Source organism: Rhinolophus sinicus, linkage group LG07 (genome assembly GCF_036562045.2).
Source record: "Rhinolophus sinicus isolate RSC01 linkage group LG07, ASM3656204v1, whole genome shotgun sequence".
Lineage (NCBI taxonomy): Eukaryota > Metazoa > Chordata > Mammalia > Chiroptera > Rhinolophidae > Rhinolophus > Rhinolophus sinicus.
In genome coordinates, this window is record NC_133757.1 from 96,941,964 (window position 1) to 96,964,566 (window position 22,603).

At 36.8% G+C, this 22,603-nt stretch overlaps 2 protein-coding genes and 1 pseudogene across 2 annotated transcripts; all 3 read left to right on the top strand.

Moving 5' to 3' along the window:
• Positions 1-583: 583 nt before the first annotated feature.
• On the top strand, positions 584-832 carry LOC109448130 (DNA-directed RNA polymerases I, II, and III subunit RPABC4; annotated as a pseudogene).
• A 7,557-nt stretch (positions 833-8,389) lies between these two features.
• LOC109448110 (beta-defensin 43) lies at positions 8,390-17,351 on the top strand. Its single transcript, XM_019733081.2, has 2 exons — positions 8,390-8,447; positions 17,109-17,351. The coding sequence occupies exons 1-2, from the start codon at positions 8,390-8,392 to the stop codon at positions 17,270-17,272; spliced, it is 222 nt and encodes a 73-aa protein (XP_019588640.1). The 3' UTR covers positions 17,273-17,351.
• Positions 17,352-18,967: 1,616 nt separating this feature from the next.
• On the top strand, positions 18,968-20,858 carry DEFB134 (defensin beta 134). Its single transcript, XM_019733082.2, has 2 exons — positions 18,968-19,025; positions 20,713-20,858. The coding sequence occupies exons 1-2, from the start codon at positions 18,968-18,970 to the stop codon at positions 20,856-20,858; spliced, it is 204 nt and encodes a 67-aa protein (XP_019588641.2).
• Positions 20,859-22,603: the final 1,745 nt, after the last annotated feature.

The following is a 22,603-nucleotide window of genomic DNA, read 5'->3' on the forward strand; positions in this document are numbered from 1 at the left end:
AAACACAGAGGATTGACAGTGATAACTTTACTATGGCACATCGAACTCAGCAAGATAAAGGGAAAAAATAAATAAATAGTAAACCCGTTTCCTTAGCAACTAACCAACTGACATAAAAAAGAATTTTTCTGTCTGCTCTGAGCTATAGGTTGCTAAATAATTTGCTTATTATAGACTCCATATAGAGGAGTATCTGAGGGAGGGTTTTTCCCTAATTACCTCAATGTCCCAAAGTCACGTGATTTAATCAACATGTAAAGGTCATTTAAATCCAAATCTTTTTGCATCCATTGTTTAGAACAAGACTCTAAGACGCATAAAACAAAACCAGAGAATTTCACTGGATTTTCAATATTATATTGAAATACCTGATTTATCTTTGTAGTCTTTATTGTGTGGAATTGCATGACTAGGAGAAAGGTCATGATGAGACTATCTGAAATTGTATTTATATGAAAAATGTGATGGGGAGCTAATCTTTGCAAAAATGATAAGAACAAAATATGTTGGTGGCACAGTGATGAGCCAGAATCTGTTTGAAGCGATGAGTGAGAAATTTCTCCATGTTACATGGGGACTAACAATGGATACCCCCAAGGACATTCAACCCCACCAAGCAGCAGCCAATGACAGGTCAGACAATTAAGTTTCCGAACTTTCCACCACGTAAGTGCACGGTGTAAAGTTTGCAAACTTAATTGTCCGCTTTAGTATGTTTGTAGAAAATGTCATTCAGAAAAATGAAATAAAATCAATGGATCCAATCAAATACAGAAAACATGGATGCCCAATAATATACAAGAAAAGGACTAAAAGATTGGTGGTTTTTTGATGCTGATGAAACATGGAATTCACAGGACTATCTTTGTGTATTTGGGTTTGCTGTTGAAGTATCTCATTGTCCTATAGCTTTTGATTGGTGTCCTTACCTTTATGAATACAACTATATACACGTGGTTTCATTTTAAAAACTATATTGTACTTAGGTGTCTATTAATAGTTTATATAAGGAAATTATTTGTGTTCAACTACATGACTTATAGTTTAATTTTATTGTATATGTAATCCTACATATAATGAAAGTTAGAAGTACTTCCCCAAACCACACTTTTTTTGACATTTTTAATTAAATTCATTGGGGTGGCATTGGTTAGTAAAATTATATAGATTTGAAGTGTACAATTCTATAATACATCATCTATATATGGCACTGTGTGTTCAACAAGCAGACCGCACTTCTAATCAAAACCTAGAATCAGCTAGAGCCTTTGTTCAAAATGAAGGTTTCTAGTGCCCTCTAAAGGGCTGATTAAGTAAGTTCCTTGAAAACCACTGACCTCAACAACTGTAAACTAGCATCGTGTTGCAAAAAGTATACATGCACTTACTGTCAGTGTGCATGCATGATTTGAGTTACTTTTTTTTATTTGTTAGTTGGTGTAGGCCTTTCTGTATTTGTATATAATTCTCGACTATTTATTAAATCTTAGGAGAAGAAAAAGAAACTTTAATGGTTGTTTTATGTTAGGCAGAATCAACTCCAAGTAAAGTGGATGAAAAGATTATTAAGGCAGGTGTAGTTGCCCAGCTATAATCATTTAGTAAGGTAAAAGTATATATATGCTTTCAGGATATAAAAATAATAGTGGTTGGTTTACACAGAATTGTTGGATAAATGTTTAAAACTGTGCCTTGTTCTTAAGGAATAGATGGTCACACCTATATTCTATTTATTCCAGGATTTCATCATTGTTGAATGTCATGGTGGTCTCCTTTACATTCGTTTTGAAGATTAGTTGTATTCCAGCCTTAGTAATAGCTATGTGTATCTCTGACACTCAAAAACTATATGCCAATTTTTAAAAACAACTGCTTCTACCACCATCCACTCAGCTCTATAAATTTGTTACGTGTTATACAAAGTACTATCATGCTCAAATTTTTCAAGAGTGCTTCCTTGTTCCAGATTTTTCTTTAGTCATGGCTTTCATAATTTTGTAATTCGGCTACTTTCTTTCTTGACCTTGTATTCTTTAGACAGAGGAATCCCCATAAATATGGTATCTCTATGACAGAGCCCTAAACAAACTCCAACTCATTGGATAGCATAGTTATTCTAGTCTTAACTGTTCTAATATCATCATAGATCCTTTCCATATCAGTAGTTTAATTGACTATTGTTATTTGGTTAACTAGACAGCACTTTAATAGAAAAAGTGTTAACTGCTGGAACTCAAGACCACCATTTCAGTCAGTCACTTACCTCTTTGTGTCCCTTTCATCTATAAAATGAAAGTCATTTTACCTACCTGGACATTTTTTTTTATTGAGGAATATTGGGGAACTATGTGTTTTCCCAGGACCCATCAGCTCCACGTCAAGTAATTTTTTTTTCAATCTAGTTGTGGAGGGCACAGCTCACTGACCCATGTGGGAATTGAACTGGTGACGTTGGTGTTAAGAGCACAGCACTCTAACCAGCTGAGCCAACCAGCTGCCCACTACCTGGACATTTTTAAGAAAAAATGGGAAAATAGATATAAAATTGTTTTTTTTTAATTATTTTTAATGGTGCTCTATAAATATAAAAATCAGTAAATCTGAGCTTGAAGTTAACACATGACTTGTCCTCTATTAAACTGCTAACCAACAACTATGGGTTTGTGTGTGGAAAATGCACTGGGAATTTGTTCAAATCCAGCCCTGCTGCTCAATAACTAACCAGTTCATTTGTTTTAACTTCAGCTTCTTTACCAAATGGAGGAATTCTAAGGATCAGTACACGGAGGTAACAGTCCTTTGAGACTCTGAAGCTATTTTCAAAGGCTGAAGTTATGAAAGATTCAAAAATAGTAGATGAAGTCAAGAATGACCAGTCCTAAGGAAGAATAAAATATCATATAAGGTTCTTAAAGATGAAAGCACTATCTTGAAGGTGTCAAGTCACAGTTTGAAGCACTGTCTTTTAATACATAATACATATCCTAAGCCAATGGCCAGTGTATGATTCTGTGTTCCCAATAGCTAGGACACATGGGTCTGAAACACAAGGTATGGCTATCAGACTGGCCCCTCTGGTCACTCCTAAGGACGCACTTGGAGAATTTATGCTTCCTATCCCCACATCTTTAGGCTCCACTGGACCAAAGTTTCAGATTTTCAGTGCGGGGTTGCTTCTACCATGGGGTTCTATCAAACTCAACACTATGAGTGCCATCTGATTATTTTGAACTCCTGATACCAGCAGACTAGGCAGCAATGTAGTAAACAAATTACTGCATTGGCAGGGTTAATTGTTCCTAATTATCATGGGAAGGTAGAGTTTCTACTATACAAAGAAGGCAAATAAAACCTTAGGGGTTTCACTGGAGTGTCTCCTTATTATTCCATGCCCAGTGATAACCCAGTGGTGAATTAATAACTTCAGTAATCATAGCCTGACTAAGACACAGTATCCAGGGGCTGAGGCTTCACAGTGGGGGAGGTCTGGTTTACACCACAGGGCAAGCAATGGATCAACAGAAGTGCTGTGCAAGGGTGAAGGATCTCTAGAATAAGAAAGAAGAAAAATGGTGCATATCAGTTATGGCCTCAAGACCAACTGCAAGTAGCAAGGCCTGTAACGTTCCTACCCCTACTGTTTCAACTATTTGTTGAATTATAACTAGCCACAATCTTAAAATATCAGGAACACAATAAAATAAGTTTAGCATGGGGCATGAGAGGATCTGAGTGGAGCAAAGAGTGGACAGTGGTGCACTGGCTGCCCTGCTCTTATCTCTTGTCCTTCTCTACACAGAGACGAATGCTTACTCTGAAGATGTGGGACTCTTCCTCAGGGCTTTTGGGGAACAACAGTAGTTAGTACCCTTGGAAGCTGCACTTAACCAATTATATATAGCCAAAAAAATGTCTACAAGTGGACACTTTGGTCAATGTTGCTCAAGCCGTAGTTCGCCGTATTCAGAAGTATCTGGATGCTGATGGTAACCACTTTGAGCACCTCTTGTAATTGCAGAAGTCAAACATGACTTGTATTCATTTTTGTTATCGGTATATATTGAGTATTACAATTCTAATAGTTTTTTCCCTTCTTAAAATGTGTATACATTTTTTTGTCACCCTCTGTATGTAAGGACTTGTGCAGATAAATAACCCAGCTTCCTCACCCTTGAACTGGCATGACTCTGAAGGGTCTTCTACACTTCATCCTCGAGTTCACCATGGAAATGATATTCCATAGCCCAAAATGGTAACTGTCTTCAAATGCATCTTTTTCAGTTTCTTCTCTTCCTGGTCTCATTTCCCCACTCTTCTGGTGTATATCAGGATCACCTCCCTAAAAAACTACTGGCATGAAAGTCCCTGTCTCAGAGTTTGCATCGAAGAGAAAACTAAGATAATACTATTAACCACTTTATCCCTAGTTTGTGAAAACTCTCCTATTCTACTCTTATCACACAGGTATCTTTTCCAAAATGATTGTGTGTGTGAAGCATTTCCATCATTACCATATATATTGCACAAAGGCAGGAATTTTGTCTATCTTGTCGCCTACTGTATTCCTAGGACTTACGACAACACATAGCACATATTAAGTGCTCGAAAAAATGGAATGATGTAGTGTATTAAATTCCCAGATAAATACTACTTGTTCATGATATATTCCTCTTTTACTTTGAAATTAAGTGCAATTTGATAACAGTTTATGTAGCATTTATATCTATGTTCATAGGCTAGATTGGCATTTTTATCTTTTGCTATCTGTGGTAAGTAGCTTCTAAGGTATCCTCAATAATCCCTGCCCCTAGGTTCACATTTATGTGCAAATCTATCCCCATGAGAGTGGGCTGGACTTAGTGACTTAGGTATAATGGATAGAATATATCACATGAGATGGGATGCCATTTTCAAAATTAGATTATAAAAGACCATGGCTTTCATCTTGGATATATTCTCTCCTTCTTTCTCAGATCACTTGCTCTTAGGCAAGCCAGCAGCTTTGTCATGACATAGTTCAAGAGAGAGGCAGGCCCCTGTGGCAAGGAACTGAGGCCTGCTAACACGAGGTGAGTGAGTCTGAAAGACCTCCCCGAGCCTTCAGATGAGAATGCAGCCCCAGCTGACAGTTTTGTCTGAAGCCTCGTGAGAAATCTTGAGCCAAAGGCACCCTGCTCCTAAAATGTTATGTGTAGCTATGAGTGTTAAGAAAATCATCTCTCTTACATTTTTCCACTGTTTTGTGCAAACATTGTTTTATTTTGGCAAGTGTCTCATTGTTTTAATGACTTCTCTCCAAAATAAAGAAAATGAAATTAAACAAAAAAAGAGGCACCCAGCTAAGCCACACCCAGATTCCTGACCCACAGAAACTGTGAGGTAATAAACGTTTGTTGGTTTAAGCCACTGCATTTTGGGGAGTTTTGTTATGCAATAATATATGACTACTATATTGCCCTTGTGACATTTCTTTATTCTGGTTATTCTATTTCATAAAATGTGTTGAGTAGTTATCTAGTTTATTCTATCATCTGAGTTATTTCCCTAAAAGTGTCCATTTCATTCAGATATTCAGCATAGGGAGTTTAAAGTATTCTATTATAATTTTTTAACTCTACCTGTTATTTTAATGGGAAAGAAATAAATCAAAATAGTAATGATCTTTTAAGTGGTAGAATAATGCATTATATTATTATCTTAATAATTTTATTAGTTTCACAATTTTAAAATAAAAATATATTATTTAGGAATCAGAATAAAAAATAAAATATACATAACATATAAGAATCTATGTACGTGTGTATATGTATATATACAGAGGATGCCAAAAAAATGTATACACATTTTAAGAAAGCAAAGCTGTATTAAAATTGTAATACTCAATATATACCAATAACAAAAGATGAATACGAGTCACATTTCACTTCTACAGTTACAAGAGTTGCTCAAAGTTGTTACCATCAGGGTCCAGACACTTCTGATTATGGCGAACTGCTGTGTGAGCAACGTTGACCAAAGTGTCCACTTGTATACACTTTTTTGGCAACCCCCGTATATTTGTTTGTTTGTTACTACACAGAGAAAAAGTCATTAGTGATTTGCCAAAAGTATATTCAGTAGAAAGATGAGGGAAGATGTCAGAAACCTGTAGTATAAATGAATGGAAAGAACTGGAAACAGAACATGTACTATTATTTTTCTGAGAGGAAAGGGGAAAAGTTAGGGTTTTACATTTACAAGTTAACTAAGGACAAGAAAGGTAAGTTTATGTTTTGTTTTTAAAGTGCGGGAACTTGAAGATGTTTATAGACTGAGGGTAAAGAATTAATAAACTTGGAAAGATTGAAGCAATAAGAAGAAAAAGAAGTAATTAAAACAGGACTCCAAAGTTGTCAATACTACTCATTACAGGGAAGGGAGATAGATAATGAACACTCGATTATGAATTATTTGCTGAGTGTCTAGTGCCTTTCTGGAGAGCTGCATTCAGTAAAACCCAATAATTTCTAGGTTTAATTCACTATCTCATGGTAAATTAACTCCTTTCTCCTTATGCTGTGACGATTTGTACTTTGATAGTTTGATAGCTTATCTGATTTTCTTCTCTGTGTTCTTTTAAAGAAAGGCATTTGTCAAAGTGCTTTATCTTTCTTTACTGAGGCTCTAAGCTATCTGGAGATAAGCTACCTTTCAACATTCACCTGGTGCCTACCAACCCACGTCCAGAGTGCAATGAACCTTCCTCTGACCCTTCCTTTGATGTCCCGATTGCCAGCCCGTGGATCACACAATGTTCTTGGGCTTCCTGGCAGCCTTCCAGGCCCACCTCCCGGCTCCAAATAGATCTAGATGGAAAACAAATGTTTATAGAAAATGTCAAAGCATCACTGAACAGTCTGCCCTTAATGTTCCATAAAGGATTTGTGTTCATAAATTTGATTGCTTTGCAATGTAACTATATTTCCAAAGCTTTTCCTCATGATCAAGAAGGTAAGAATTCCAAGACACATGAGAAAAATAAATAAATTCTAGATTCATGATCAGACATGCTAAAGGTCCCACACAAGTCAGGTTTAAGTAATGGAGCAGTCATCAATAACCAGCACCCCAATGACTCTAAGGTCTCCTGGGAGTTTTTAGGGTGCAGGGAGAGGCTTGTTCCCAGGTACCACTTGTCCCGGCATCTTCGGAGGAGAAAAAACCTGAACCCAGGCTTAGGAAAAGTCATCCCCCAAGCTTTCAGCCCCCTTGTTGGCCCTCCACGCGGCCAATGTGAGGTTGTGAGGTTTGCCTCTTTTAGGACCCCCAATAATGGGACCACAAGCCTCCACCAATCCCCCATCCCTGATGCAGCTCAAGATATCATTTTCAAGGTCTCAGCCAGGGAGGATCTGCTCAAATAATGTAAGTGCATGTTCCATTCACTGAAACCCTGCAGTAGAAGGGCCACCTTTCAGAGGAAGCCATGGCAGAAAGGAGCTTCCTTCTTGGTCCTGAGAAAAGTTGCTTAACCTGGAGTAAGAGCTTCTAAGAAGTTATGAAAACCAAATAAGATCTTGAATGTGAATGTACTTGCCGCTTCTAAAATTGGCATTCTCACTCGTGCCTTCTTTAAGGATTCCCTAGGCTACCGAAACTACTCTGGTGTTCCTTTCTGTTCATTTCCTTAGTGTCTACGAGGCGATTTGTGCCATTTTGTCTGACATATGCTCCTGTGGCATTGCCATTGCTTTCTCTATATTATTTGTTTTCCTAAGTTCATCTAGGGCCCATGCTTCCTTTTTTCCTTTTTATTCCCCTCATATTACAGATAGCTGTGATGTGTAAGCAATTTGTGTTCATTAAGACTTTCGATATAAAAATTAGTTGCTCTTACTCGGTTGAACAGAGAAACAATTAAAAGCTTTACTATGTCATCCTATCCTGTGTATGGTTTCAAATATAATTTCATTGCTTAAATCTGCTAGTGTACATTCCCCAAAATACTAATAAATAGGCATGCTATTATACCCAGTGCTTCTCTTCCTATTATTGGGTAAAAAAGTGAATACTTTTACTCTATAGATGTTGCCTTAACCTTTACAGTTCCTCCTGGAACCATAAGACAATGAGTTTTCAACAGAAAATCTCTTCTGCCTTCACCACGGCTGCTCCTTCTCTGTAAGTGCTGTGCACACATCCTGTCAACACTTGACAAATGTACTTACTTTGAATAAGTAATAGTCACGTTCATTGCATGCTATCTCCTGACATGAAGACTCACTGAAACAGAGAAATGTTCTTGCTACTGAGAGGTTCAATAATCAAAGTGCAACTCACCTCTTGTGTACTAAATATATAAAGACGTTCTCTTCATTGCAGCTGCTGATTCTAACTGACTTATTCAACCATGAGGGTCTTGCTTTGCATCCTTGGGGGCCTTGCCCTGTTGTCCATAGTTCCTTCAGGTAAGACAGAAATCTTTCATTCCATAGTTATGAAAATATAAATGAAAGAGAATGCCAGGTCTTCCAAGAATTTGGAAATAAATTAGACAAGGGCAGATTATACTGTACAATGAAGAATGTGAGAAGCGTGTGTTGGCTGCTCACGGGGAGAGTTGACGCTAGAACATCCATAAGATGGTGCCCTTCGGTGATTTAACCTATGATGAACTCTAACTTTTGATTGTGTTTTATCCAAAAATGGAGGAAGAATGTTCACAGAACACACACATACACACACCATGTGGGGAATTGAAAAGAATGGAAAGTTAGTGGTGATTAGGAGGGCTGCTGCTCCATCATAATCTGTGTTTCACAGAACACTCATCACTAATCGAGGTAAGCCACTAGGTAGAAATTACTTCGTGTGTGGTGGGAGCTAAGACACCACCTCAACACTTAACCAGATAACCAATTATACAGACATATTTATTAAATAATCAATCTAACTTTTCCAGATTAATTTTAAATTCCACCAATACTATATAATAAATACATGGTAATCTTTGGGCTTATAACTGGGATTTATATTATTATCTATTGACTTATTTATCTTTTCTGATGCATATACTACCATAGAGCACATTTTAATACCTGGCAATTCAAAATTTTCCTCATTGTTCTTGGTCTTTTATATTTTTTATTGAGATACAATTCACCATAAAATTCACTCTTTTAAAGTGTTCCATTTCAACGGTTTTCTGTGTATTCATAAAGTTGTGCAAACATCATCATTATCTAATACAGAACATTTCATCACCCCAAAAAGAAACTCCATACTCATTAGCAGTCATTCCACATCCTCCCCTCCCCTCAGGCTCTGGCAACCACTAATCTGCTTTCTGTCTCTATCAATTTACCTATTCTGGACATTTAATATAATCATACAATATGTGACCCTTTGTGTCTGTTTTCTTTCACTTAGCAGTGTTTTTTTAAGTTCACCCATGTTGCAGCATGCTTTAATATTTAATTTCTTTCAACTGATAAATAGTGTTCTATTAAATGAATACACTACCTTTTATTCACCCATTCATCATTGATGGACATTTGGATTTCTATTTTGGGGACTATTATGAATGAAGCTGCCATGAACATTTATGTCCAAGTTTTTGTGTGGATATATGTCCAGTTCTCTTGTGTATATAACTGGGAATAAAACTGTTGTATTATACAATAACTCTATGTTTAACTTTCTGAGGAATTGCCAAACAATGTTCTACAGCTGCATGCTTCATTTTACAATCTCACCAGCAATGCATGAGGGTTCCAATTCTCTACTCACCCACACTTTCTATTGTCTGTATTTTTTATTATAGCCATCCTAGTTGGTATGAAGTGAAATCTCATTATAGTTTTCATTTGCATTTAATTTACAACATTAATGATATTCAAGTTCTTTGCTCACTTTTTAATTAGGTTGTCTTTTATTATTCAGTTGTCAGTTCTTTACATATTCTGGACACTAAAACTTTACCAGATGTGAGTTTGGAAATATTTTCTCCCATTATATAGGTTATTTTTTGTTAATATTTTACTGGACGTGCTTGCTATAGCAGTGAGTATATTTTCAGGTTCAAGCTACAAACAACTCAGACTCAATCTCCTTAAACAATAAATTATTACACAATGTATTATTACACAATACAAGAAGTCCAAAGATCAAACAATTCTGAAATTGGTTCATGTATCAGATCCCCCATCCCAGCAAGTGTCAGAAAAGTGCCAGATTTATTTTTGAGTAGCTCTTCTCAGGGTCCAAAGATACCTGTCATTGTTCTAGACATCATATTCAGACCCCCAAATTACACCAGAGTAAAAGGAGAGCATTTTTTTCTTATATCAGCAAGGAATAATTTCTTGGAAGTTCCCCAGAACCAATCACTGGAGAAGAAATGGAGAACAATATTATTGGCTTAGACTAATACAGATTTATGCCTAGGATATCCACAAGAGTGGTAGATAAGTAAACAACATTAGGACTCTGGCACTTAGACACATATATCTATGCACTATTGTTTAGTTTTGTCACAACGCTTTAAAATTTATATAAATGAAACTACAAGGGTGCCAAAAAAAGTATACACATTTTAAGAGATGTTATACTTTTTTGTGTATACGTTTTTTTGGCACCCTCTATATATAGCATGTACTTTTGTGATTGACTTATTTCACTCCACATTACATTTATGAAATTCAACTATGTTGCTGTTTGCAACTATAGTTCATTAACTTTTATTCCTATATAGTGTTCCATCACAGTAATATGCCACAGTCTATATATTCATTTTACCATTGATGAATATTTAAGCTGTTTCCAGGTTTTGGCTGCTATGAATACTCTTATTGCTATAAATTTTCATTACGTGATTCTTGTTGTATATGTGAACATATATTTATTGGGTATTTATTGGGATGAAAGCATTTGTCAAAGGACAAACTTTAGGGAAAAAAATACCAGAATTTCCTAAGTAGATGAGCAAATGTACACTCTCTTCAGCAGCGTAGGACAACTCTTAATGGTTCACACTCCCACTAACAATTTATATAATCAGGCTGTTAAATTATAGCCACTGGAGAATTTGTATGGTAGTAACTGAGTGTCGTTTACATTTATATTTATACATTACTAAGATGGAGGATATTTGCATTTGTTTAATGGCCATTTCAATGTCAAGTCTCAAAGTACTTTTCAAGTATTTTGTTCATTATCCCACTGCGTTATTTGTTATTTTCTCAGTGAGCTGTAGGGTTTCATTACAAATGAAACTAGATGCACTAGATGCAAGTGCTTTATTATGTATCTCACAAATACCTTCTGCCCTGTGGCTTGCCTTTTCACCCCCTTTGTCATGTCATTTTTATACAGACATTCTTAATATTAATGTGGTATAATTTATCAGGCTTCTTTTTAAAAAAATCATTAAATTTATTGGGGTGACATTGGTTAATAAAATTATATAGGTTTCAATTGTACAATTCTTTAACATATCTTCTGTATATTGCATTGTGTGTTCACCACCCAAAGTCAAATCCTCCATCACCATATATTTTATTCCCTTTACTCTTTTTTACCTCCCCCCACCCGCCTTACCCTCTGATAACCACCATACTGTTGTCTGTGTCTATGAGTATTTGTTTGTTTGCTAGACTCTTAATTTGCTTTTGTGTTCCTTTCTCTCCTAGAGCTCAAGAAGACATTCTCTGAATAGCTTCAAAAAGCTTTTCTTTGTCTTCCAAAAACTTTATTATTTTGCCTATCACATTTAGATTGTAAATCTCCACCTGGTTTTGGTTTTTGTGAAACAAAGGGCCAAAATTTATTATTTGTTTTTACCATATTGGTAGCAAATTGACCCAACACCCTTTCTTTTCCTTGTTCTTTTTTTTAAGAATTGTTTTTTTCTTTTAAGATTTTACTGGGGAACAGGACTTTATTGGGGAACAGTGTGTATTTCCAGGACTTTATTGGGGAACAGTGTGTTTTTCCCAGGACCCATCAGCTCCAAGTCAAGTTGTTGTCCTTTCAATCTTAGTTGTGGAGGGTGCAGCTTAACTCCAAGTCCAGTTGCCGTTGTTCAATCTTAGCTGCAGGGGGCACAGCCCACCATCCCTTGTTGGAGTCGAACCAGCAACATTGTGGTTGAGAGCACGTTCTCCAACCAACTGAGCCACCCAGCTGCCCAGGAGCTCAGTGGCAGCTCAGCAGTAGCTCGTTGTCTTCATTCTAGTTGCAGAGGGCACAGCTCGCTGGCCCATGTGGGAATCGAACCAGCAATGCTGTTGCCCAGAGCTCACGCTCTAACCAACTGAGCCACCTGTTGGCCCCCAGCACCCTTTCTTGGAAAAAAAAACACATTTTTTTCTCAATGACTGAGAGTGCCCTCTTTGTCATAAATCTAGCTATCGTGGGGCAGAGACAAACTTTTCTCTACCCTCAAGGTTCTTCTGGCTGGTTTTATAATCAGATAGACATGAGATAGATTAGCAAGAGAAAATAATAAAATTTAATACATGCATATGTATGGGAACGCCACATACATGAGAGAGTCAGAGACCCCACATGCAGGAGAGGTGCAAAGACAGAAAGGGGAATTGAGGTAATTAAGACATCCTGAGTTAGGAATGAGTAATGCTCCTTGGGGACTTCAAAGTGTCATTGCAGGATGATGAGAAGAACAGACATTTAGTAAATCGAAGTTTACCCTGCCCCATAGATAGGTCAAAAGAAGATATCGCTTATGAGCAAGGCCCTTAATTCAAATTCGTCGAGGTTGTTAAAGGAAGGGGTAGAAGCTTCTTCTGAGCCTTCGGCTAAAGTTGCCTTTTGCTCAAAGTAATCTACATACCAGTGAGGCACATCTTGGGGTGGTTCATTCTGAACCCCCACACTCTCTAATCTGTTTCATTGCTTTGTTTGTCTCTCTTTGCCCAAACAATGCACTATCCTAATTTATGATGTCTTCAGTACTGGGAGAGAAACATATCTACATTTTCACTTTTTAAAAAAGTGTCTTGAATATTCGTGCCCCTTTGAATTCCCATATAAATTTTAGAATCAATTATTCAAATACACACATATGCATGTTTGAAGAGAATTTTCATTAAGATTGCAGTGAATTTGGAGATCAATTTGGGGAGAGCTGACATCTTTACAAAATTGAGTCTGCAGCTTTGTAATATTTTGAAATCAGAAGGTGGAATGCCTCCAGCTGTGTTCTTCTTTCTTAAGATTGTTTTGGGTATTCAGGGCCTTTTGTGTTTCCATATGAATTTTAGGATTGTGTTTTTTATTTCTGTGAAAAAATCCACTAGGGTTTTAGTATGAATTTCATTAAATTAGTAGATCGCTTTGGGTAGTATGGTCATTTAAAAAAATGTGAAGTCTTTAGATCCATGTACATGCAACTGATTTTTTATGTTGATTTTATATTCTACAACTTTACTCAATTCATTTACTAGTTCTAATAGTTTCTAGGTAGAATCTTTAAAGTCTCTATATGTAAAGCCATGTGATTGAAAAACAGAGATAATTTTATCTCTTCCTTTCTGGTTTGGATGCCTTTTATTTGTTTTTCTTAAAAACAGTTTGGTACTGGCATAAAAACAGACCCATCAGCTCCAAGACCAAGAGAATTCACTAAAGAGTTCACAAATAAACTGACACATATACGTCAACTGATTTTTGACAAAAGTGCCAAAAACATACCAGGGGTGCCAAAAAAGTGTATACACATGACTTGCATCTTCTGTTATTGGTATATATTGAGTATTACAATTGTAATACAGTTTTTTTTTCCTTTCTTAAATGTGTATACATTTTTTTGGCGCCCTCTGTACAATGGGAAAAGGACCCTCGCTTCAACAAATGGTGCTGGGAACACTGGATATCCACATGCAAAAGAATGAAATTGGATGCTTATCTTACACTATACACAAAAATAAACTCCAAATTGATTAAATATTTAAACTTAACATTGAAACTGTAAAATCCTGAAAGAAAACATAGGGGGAAATTTTCTTGACATTGGTCTTGGCAATGATTTCTCAGATACGACACCAAAGCACAAGCAACAAAAGAAAATTAGAAGTAGGACTTCATTAAACTTAAAAGCTCTGAGCAACACATGAAATAATCAAAAGAATTGAAAGACAACCTGTAGAATGAGAGCAGATATTTTCAAAACATATATCTGATAAGGAGTTAATATCCAAAATATGTAAGGATCTCAATGTATATATTATATATATTATATATCATATATATATATGATATATAATATATATGGTGTGATCAAACAATAGGGTGAATGTTTAAATTTAAAAACATTTATTACAGTAAAAGACACATTGCTATTAATCCCTCTCAGAATACCCCCCTTGCTTTGAACACACTTATCCCATTGTTCTTGCCGCTTTCTGAAGCAGTTCTGGAAGTCCTCTTTCGTGAATGTCTTTAGCTGCTCTGTTGTGGCTGCCTTGATGTCCTGAATCAATTCAAAATGTTTACCTGTTATAGTCTTTTTGACTTTGGGGAAGAGCCAGAAGTCACACAGTGCCAGATCCGGTGAATAAGGTGGATGAGGACACAAGGTGATGTTTTTATTTGACAGAAATTGTCATACCAGAAGCCATGTGTGACACGAAGCCTTCATAGGCAGAGGGCTAGAAAAATGGATACACATTTTAAGAAAGGAAAACTGTATTAAAATTGTAATACTCAATATATACTGATAACAAAAGATGAATACAAGTCACGTTTGACTTCTGCAATTACAAGAGGTGCTCAAAGTGCTTCCCATCAGCGTAATTTTAATACAGTTTTTTCCTTTCTTAAAATGTGTCTACATTTTTTGCACCCTTTGTATATAAAACAGAATATTATTCAGCCTTAAGAAGAAGGGAAATGACCATTTACAACAACATGGACAAACCTGAAGGACATTATGCTAAGTCAAATAATCGAGACACAGAAAGATGAATATTCTATGATCTCATTTATATATGGAATGTAAAAAAGTCAACTCTAAGAAGTAGATAGTATAATGGTGGTTGCCAGGGAATGGGAGAGGGGAGAATGAGGAGATGCTGGTCAAAGTGCACAAACTTTCAGTTATAAAATGCACAAATTCTGGAGACTTAATTTACAGCATGGCGACTATAGTTAATAATACTGTATTGTATACTTGATATTTGCTAAAAGAGTAGATCTCAAGTGAGAAGATAACTTTGTGAGGTAGTGTATATGTCATTTTATGTGGTAATAAATTCACAATGTATATTATATCAAAACATCACATTGTACACCTTAAATATAGGCAATTTTTACTAGTCAATCACTCCTCAATAAAAGTGAGGAGAAAATACATATGAAGAAAATGTGATATATACATAAAATGGATCACCTTAAAAAAGAAGGAAATCTTGCCATATGTGACAACACAGATAGACCATGAGGGCACTAAGTGAAATAAGGAGACACAGAAAGATAAATACAGCATGATCTCACTTATATATGGAATCTAAAAAACTCAAACTCATAGTAATAGAAAGTAGAATGGGGTTACTGGAGCTGAAGGGTAGAGGAAATGGGGAGCTGTTGGTCAAAGGTTCAGTTATACAAGACAAACAAGTTCTAAAGTTCTACTCTACACATAGTACCTATGGCTAACAATGCTGTATTGTATACTTAAAATTTGCTAAGAGTATAGATCTTATGCTAAATATTCTTACCACAAATAATACTAATAATAAAGAAGGTGGAGGGGGTAAACAGAAATAGGCTCAGAGATAGAAAAGAAAAACTGATGGTTGCTAGATGGGAGGAGTTATATCATAACAAAATGGTTTTTAAAATTACATTAAAGAAAATATCTCTTTATTAAAGCATTACAACTAAACAATGAAAAGACATTAAATAATCACAGTATCACCAATGTGCAACCCCATTATATCAATGAATCTAGCCATTGAGCATCATTTCCAAAAGCGAGACAACAAGACATTATGGGCCTTCTTATAAACCACACACACAAAAAAAAAAAAAAAAATCAGTGCAGTACAACCAGTAGCTAAAAGAATCAAACATGAGTTTGATCAAGCCTCTGAATCCAGCTGCCAATTTACTGAAAATCCAGAGTACACAGGAACATGTTGAATTCTCCAGGAGTATATAAACAGAAAATATCAACCATATCAACTGTGGGAAACACTACAGCTTAAACATCTCAAGTTCTTCAACACAAAAAAAAATTCTCAGAAAAGGATTTGGGAAGGACTTGTGGGTTTAAAGAGAAAATCAAATTATGATGAGAAAAATCTAAACTGTAGTGTCTGGGGATGAAAACTCAGGTAATGAAACAAATTTTTTAAACTAAGAAAATGATTACTGTAAAACTTAAGATAGGTTTCTTTGTGGGCAAACGATAAAAGAAAGTGCTCTATGGGAGAGAGAGAGAGAGAGAGAGAGAGAGAGAGAGAGAGAGAAACCTGGGAACCAAGGTGGGAGATTATGGTTTTTGGGATCTTGTGCAGATCTCATAAACTTCCTCAATAAAGTAGACATGGCTTTGGGCCTAAATACACTGGAAAGTTGGAACCAAGACCCAGCTCCCCCTGTCCCCTTCTCATTCTCAACTGATGATATTTTTAATTAAACCAAAAAAGTAAAAGCAACAAGAGATAACTTCCTCCTTTTCCCACTACCATATAGCTTCCAATTTTAGCTTACTCTGCCTTCTCTTCATTCTCTAATTGAAGGCTGACCTTTCTACTTGTACACTGGACTTCATCCTCACTCACTTTTTAAGGACTTCACTCCTGAAATTAAACATTCTTTCCTGCATCATAAATCCTCACCCCTAGAGACAGAAATATGCTGTCATAGTTCTCATCAAAGACTCTGCCCCTTTGCAGCTATTGCCTCATTTATCTACTCTCTTATAGAAGAAATACTCATTTATCTTTATTCAATAGTTCCACTTTTCTCTACTGCAATCTTTTTTGTTATTTATTTGGGGGGGCAACTTCTTTATTGCTGTTGTTTTAATTTATTATGAAACACTTCAGACATTGAAATATACAAATAAGTAACATAATACAAAATAATGTTTTCTCTTTTCAAAGCCAGAAGCACATTTTTTTATAAGAGATGTTCTTCAAGATACTATAGCTGCAGAATGAAGTGCAATCTTGATGAATATGCAATTAGATACTGCGATGACTGGAGCATCTGCTGCAGAGTGAAGAAAATTGGATATAATAAAAAAAAAAAAGTGATTGAAAATTGAACTCTGTCTTCTTCAGACTCCAAGAAAAGAAAGTAAAAATGTTTAAGATTCCCTTGTCTATATAAGAATAATTAATGCGATGGAAAATGGAAATCATGATAATTATGTTTAGCTGGTCAGATTAAAGTAAATGTAAATTTTATAAAGGTTTACACTCTATTTTCATGTGTGCACTTTTACATTAATTTCCTCAGTTTACATCCACAACCACATTGTTGTTTCATCAATTGTACTATATCCTAGCCCCATCACTTAATCACTCTTTAACCTTCGGCAAGTCCTTTCATCTCTCTCTACCTCAGTTTCCTTATCTATGAAATGGGTTAATAAAAGTACCTACTAGTAACTCAAATAACTAGTAACTCAAATACTAACTCAAATAACCCTCATAACACCATGATAATTATGGTGTTATGAAGGTTATTTGAATTAGTATACATAAATTCTTAATCCCAACGTAATCTTGATCCCAATGTAAGCTCTATCTGTGTTAATTATAATTTCATAGACCAGAGAATGTGATCTGTCCTACAGTTTTTTGGAATTTATTGAATCATCCTTTGTGATCTAAGTTAAAACTGATATTTGTTAAAACTTCCTGTGATTTTGAAAATAAGGTATATTTTTTGTTTCTGAAATAATACAATCTTATATAAACACAGTATTTTTATGCAACATTATTATATTTCAGTAATCTAGTACTGGAACACTGGTAGTGAGTACTGAAAAGAAAAAAGAGAGTCGGGATGGATTTCAGAAGTAGGCCTGACAGAATTTAGTGGCCATGTGATATAATGAGAAGCAGGTATGAAAGGAGAGCCTGAGATTTCAAATCTAGCAAAGATGGTTTGCAATATAATTCACTAACTTAGAGTCCAGAGAGGAAGTAGGTTGGGAGTGGGGGGAGAGTCAATAAAGAGATGTTTTGACATAATGGAGTTTGAGTCATGTAAGGGCTCTGAATATCAGTCCACTAGGAACATTTGCAAAAGGATGGTAGCTCCTCTTTTCTCCAAGTTACTTGTAAGTTCCAGAGAAGTGAAGCAGGGATGAAGCATCTGGGAGAACACTGATTAAGACATCCTCATCCCGACTTGGTCTTCAGTCACTAGTCAAGATACAACTGACTAGAAAATATTTATGGTATTAGCATGTTAGAAAAGCAGGATACCTACTTCCGAGTATATTAAGTTTATAACTATGCAAAACAAAATATTAAAGAATCATCTAAGCATAAATAAAACTTGCCTGAGAAACACACTGTTTGTCTCTGAGAAGTGGTGTTCAAGTGTAACTCCTTTCCCTGTAATTTTTAATATTTTACAAATTTTCTAAAATTAACATTTAATGTTGGTTGTAATATAAAAACCAATCAAAATAAATGTCCTTTATTTAAAAAGGAAAAAGCATATAGTGCTTAGGTCTCCATTAGTACTTTTGGAAAACCCACGTCGGGAGACAGTGCCTTTGTCAAAAGGAAAAGCTGTCAAACAGGAAATGGTTGTCAGTGTTTCCCTCCTATAAGCAGCCAACTCAGCTGCTTTGGAGGAGACCAGTGTAGCATAGCCACCTGGATCAAGGCATACCCGGGACCTGAGAGCTTTGTACGGGAGTGTGTGCCCAACCTTTCTTCTGTGCTCTCTGACAGCCAGTGTTAGACCTTGCCACCAGCCTCCTCAGCAGAAGCTCCTAGCCATGAAGCGTCTCCTCACTGTGTTTGCCGTCCTTGTGTTTTGGGACCCAGTGCTGGCAGGTAAAATGGGAATCTTCCTGGGGGGTCCTTTGTCTAGAAGAGAAATTTCACTAAACAAATCTATGTATGTCCTCCCACCACAGACCTCTTAATTTTTAAAGTGGAAATAGTATCAACCAGCTTTGATGTCAGCAAGGTCTGAGCTTGAATCTTGGCTCTCCAGCTTGTTAACTTTACAGCTATAGGCAAAGGTCTGAATTTCTCTGAACCTTAGTTTCTTCACTTACAAAAGGGAAATAATAATAGGAATCTCAGAGTCGTGCAAGGATTAAATGGGATATGTATAGACTATGCCTATATATGATATGGGCAGTGCCTGACTTATGAAATCTATTCTCTAGGCAAATGAACCAGATTTTCAGATCGTGTGACCCAATAGGCTGGATTTAGGAATTAGGATCCAGGCCTCTTGAAGCTGGTGATGGGATCAATTCCACTAAAGTTTATGGCAATGGATTCAAGGTCTCTAGACTGCATATAATCTACGATATTCTTTTAGTGTCTTATACATTCCCATAACTTGTCATTTCCATAGAAATTTCTCGACTCATATGCAGACCATTACACTTACTCTTCTTGGGTTTCCCTCTTGTGAGCTAAGTAACCCTGATCCTTTGTTTTCCCTAAAGGACAATTGTCCTCCAGGGTACGATGACTTGGATAGGGTTTGTACTGGCTCAGAAAACGTACAGATGGCCAAATATTGGCACGCTTGTCCTTTTAACACCCTCTTACATATAAACATAAAGAAACATTCACATTTTGCTAATTCTATGGAGAAGCATGTTTACAAATTGTAAGCCCAGCTCAAATGGTCTGGACTCCAACAAGACATCTCAAATCTTCAGAATTGATTTCATCTTCTTCTGAACTCACAGCACCACTCCATGTTGCAAATGTTTCACTTGACTTCTCATGGTTTCTCCTCTCTCGGAGGTATATTGTGTTTCTTCTCTTTTTGTCTAGACTGAAAATTATTTGAGACTAAGGTCTATATCATACTCAAACCTGTACCCCAACAGTCCCTGGATTTATAAAACCTGGTTTGGGAATGAATAAATAATTAAATAATGAATTAATGACCACTCTAACTTGATTGGTTAGAGTATGACCAATTTGGGCAAACTTCCAAGTTACCAATTGTCTTTATCAGTTCAGACTGCCATAACAAACTACTACAGATATGTGACCTAAACAAAATTTATTTTCTCATAGTTCTGGAGGGTGGAAAGTCCAAAATCAACTGCAGGTTGATTCATTTTCTAACGAGAGTTATCTTCCTGGCTTATAGACAGCCATCTTCTTTCAGGGTCTTCCACCAATAAAAACACCAATCCTATTCATTTAGGCCACCAATCCTAATGCATTAGGGTCTCACTCTTATGACCTCACAGAACTTTACCTCCTAAAGTCCCTATCTCCAAATACAGTCACACTGATGTTAAGGGTTTCAACATATGAATGGGGGGTGAGGAGAAGAGCAACACAATTCAATCCATAGCACTAGTTCATTTTTTTTTCCATTAGAATCAATTGATTCAATTGAATCAGAATCAATTGATGCAAGCAGAATCCATCATTATGACCTAGGATCTTCGGAATCCAGTGTGATAACAGTAGAGGGACTCATCACTTTATAATCCAAACAGCCTATGGTGAATTATCCTTTCATTCATTTTCTTTCCAGGCTTGAATCCAATGTCACCAGAATTGCACAAGAGCTGCTATAGAACTGGTACCTGCAGACTTGGGTGCTATAGAAGTGAAAAGCTAGTGGGCTACTGCATGTTTCATCTGGAGTGCTGTGCCAAAGGAAACCCTGCCCTGACATGAGAAACCAGCAAATGGCAATTAACTTGCAAGTCCTTGCCCACCCCCCATCTTTCACACAGCCAAGGAATTTAGATTAAACTGTGACACTGTGATGTGCCCACAACTGCTGACTTTTAGCATTTTTTTATAAGCCTTCAGAGTCTCATGATTTGGGATTTTAAAAGCTGAGCTGCAGCCTTCCTAAAAACAGCTATGCTTCTCATGAAAACAATTTAGAATACATTTTCTCACTTCAAAGTGATATCCACACCCTCCTCAATGCCTATTTCCCTCTTTACTCATAGAAAGGATGTCCTATTTATTTATAGAGGCTTCCAATTACAAGAACACCTTTATCCTTAGGCTTTACCCTGTCATCCCTTAAGCTCCCGTCTTACCTCTTTTTTGATCCTCCCATCTGTAGAGGAATAGATCTGCCCTAGCTCCCTCACGACCTTGTATATCTCTCACATAGTCCACACAGGCACAGCTTAACTGCAGGCTGGCTTGATTCACAACTGAGCCTGACCCTGTAGTTCTTCCTGAAGCACAAAGAGAAAGGCCATGTTCCAATGAGCTGCCACAAGGCAGGTTCATCCACCTCCCTGATTTCCACCTCAGCCTACTTGTGGTTCATCTTCAGGCTATGAGACCACTTGGCTATGATTTAGAGTTGGCTCCTCAGCAGCAGAGTGGCCCCCCACCTCTGCTACCCATCCTCTGGCCCTTCTCGTTGAGTGTTATCCTGTGGGACTAGGAGCTAACACCATGCTTTGCTCTGTATGTAAGTAATGAACTGTTTAAATCCATCTAGACTCATTTTCTTTACCAGCCAACTTTATGAAAGTGTGACAGACAAAACTAGCAATGTCGGTTGTGATGCTGGCTGTCCTACTGCCTCCTGTGATGCTACTGAATGTCCACCCAACTGCTCAACCCGTCAACCCATACACACATGCATGGAGTGTGTGAGTTTTGCATGGGATGAGAAGAGCAGTGGCAGAGTAGGGTAGACATTCTGGTTGAGGAACAATTTTCTTGAGCTTTGGTGCTGAACACAGCTTGTACTCTCAAGTGACTCTCAGAGGGTGGGGCTCTCTCTAGCTGCAAATAGCCAATTGCTGATCAGGTACAGAGCTGAGGAAACAATGGAGAAGTCCTGGCCTGAAATGACAGTGCGGCCTTTCCACCCATTCAATGCAACTGGGAAGATGACAGGAGAACAGTGGGTAAGAAAGTATAAGGGGTTGTGAGGGGTTCTACCCTCACAGACACTGTTTAGGCCTTGACAAAATCCAGTGTTGGTGTCTTCAGGGGAGAAGATGCTAAGAATACAGTAGAATGTGTCCTCCTCTGAGAGGCCCAAACTGTGGAGTCATTAGGGGAGATAGGTTAAAATAGAATGGGATTAGATATGGCCTGGAGTGGTGACCTTGGTCATTTATTAAGTATCCAGAGTATGGAATGTATCAAGATAAGGCCCAGGAAAACTATCATATTCTGAAGAAAGCAGGGAATCCTTATCTAAAGAACACTGAATCTTCTGGAACTGTGGCCTCATAACATCCCAGGTAGCCTTAGGCTTGTTTCTCATTTCACTCTTTCACTTCAGATGTATGTTCTCTATACACACAGATAAACTAAAAGATAAAAATAATCTACAAGAAAAACAATAAACAAAAATAAACACTGTAATGAAGAGTTAAAAAAAATAAAATTAAAAAAATAATCTAGCCTGCTGATTATATGAAGAGCCTCTCTTTCCA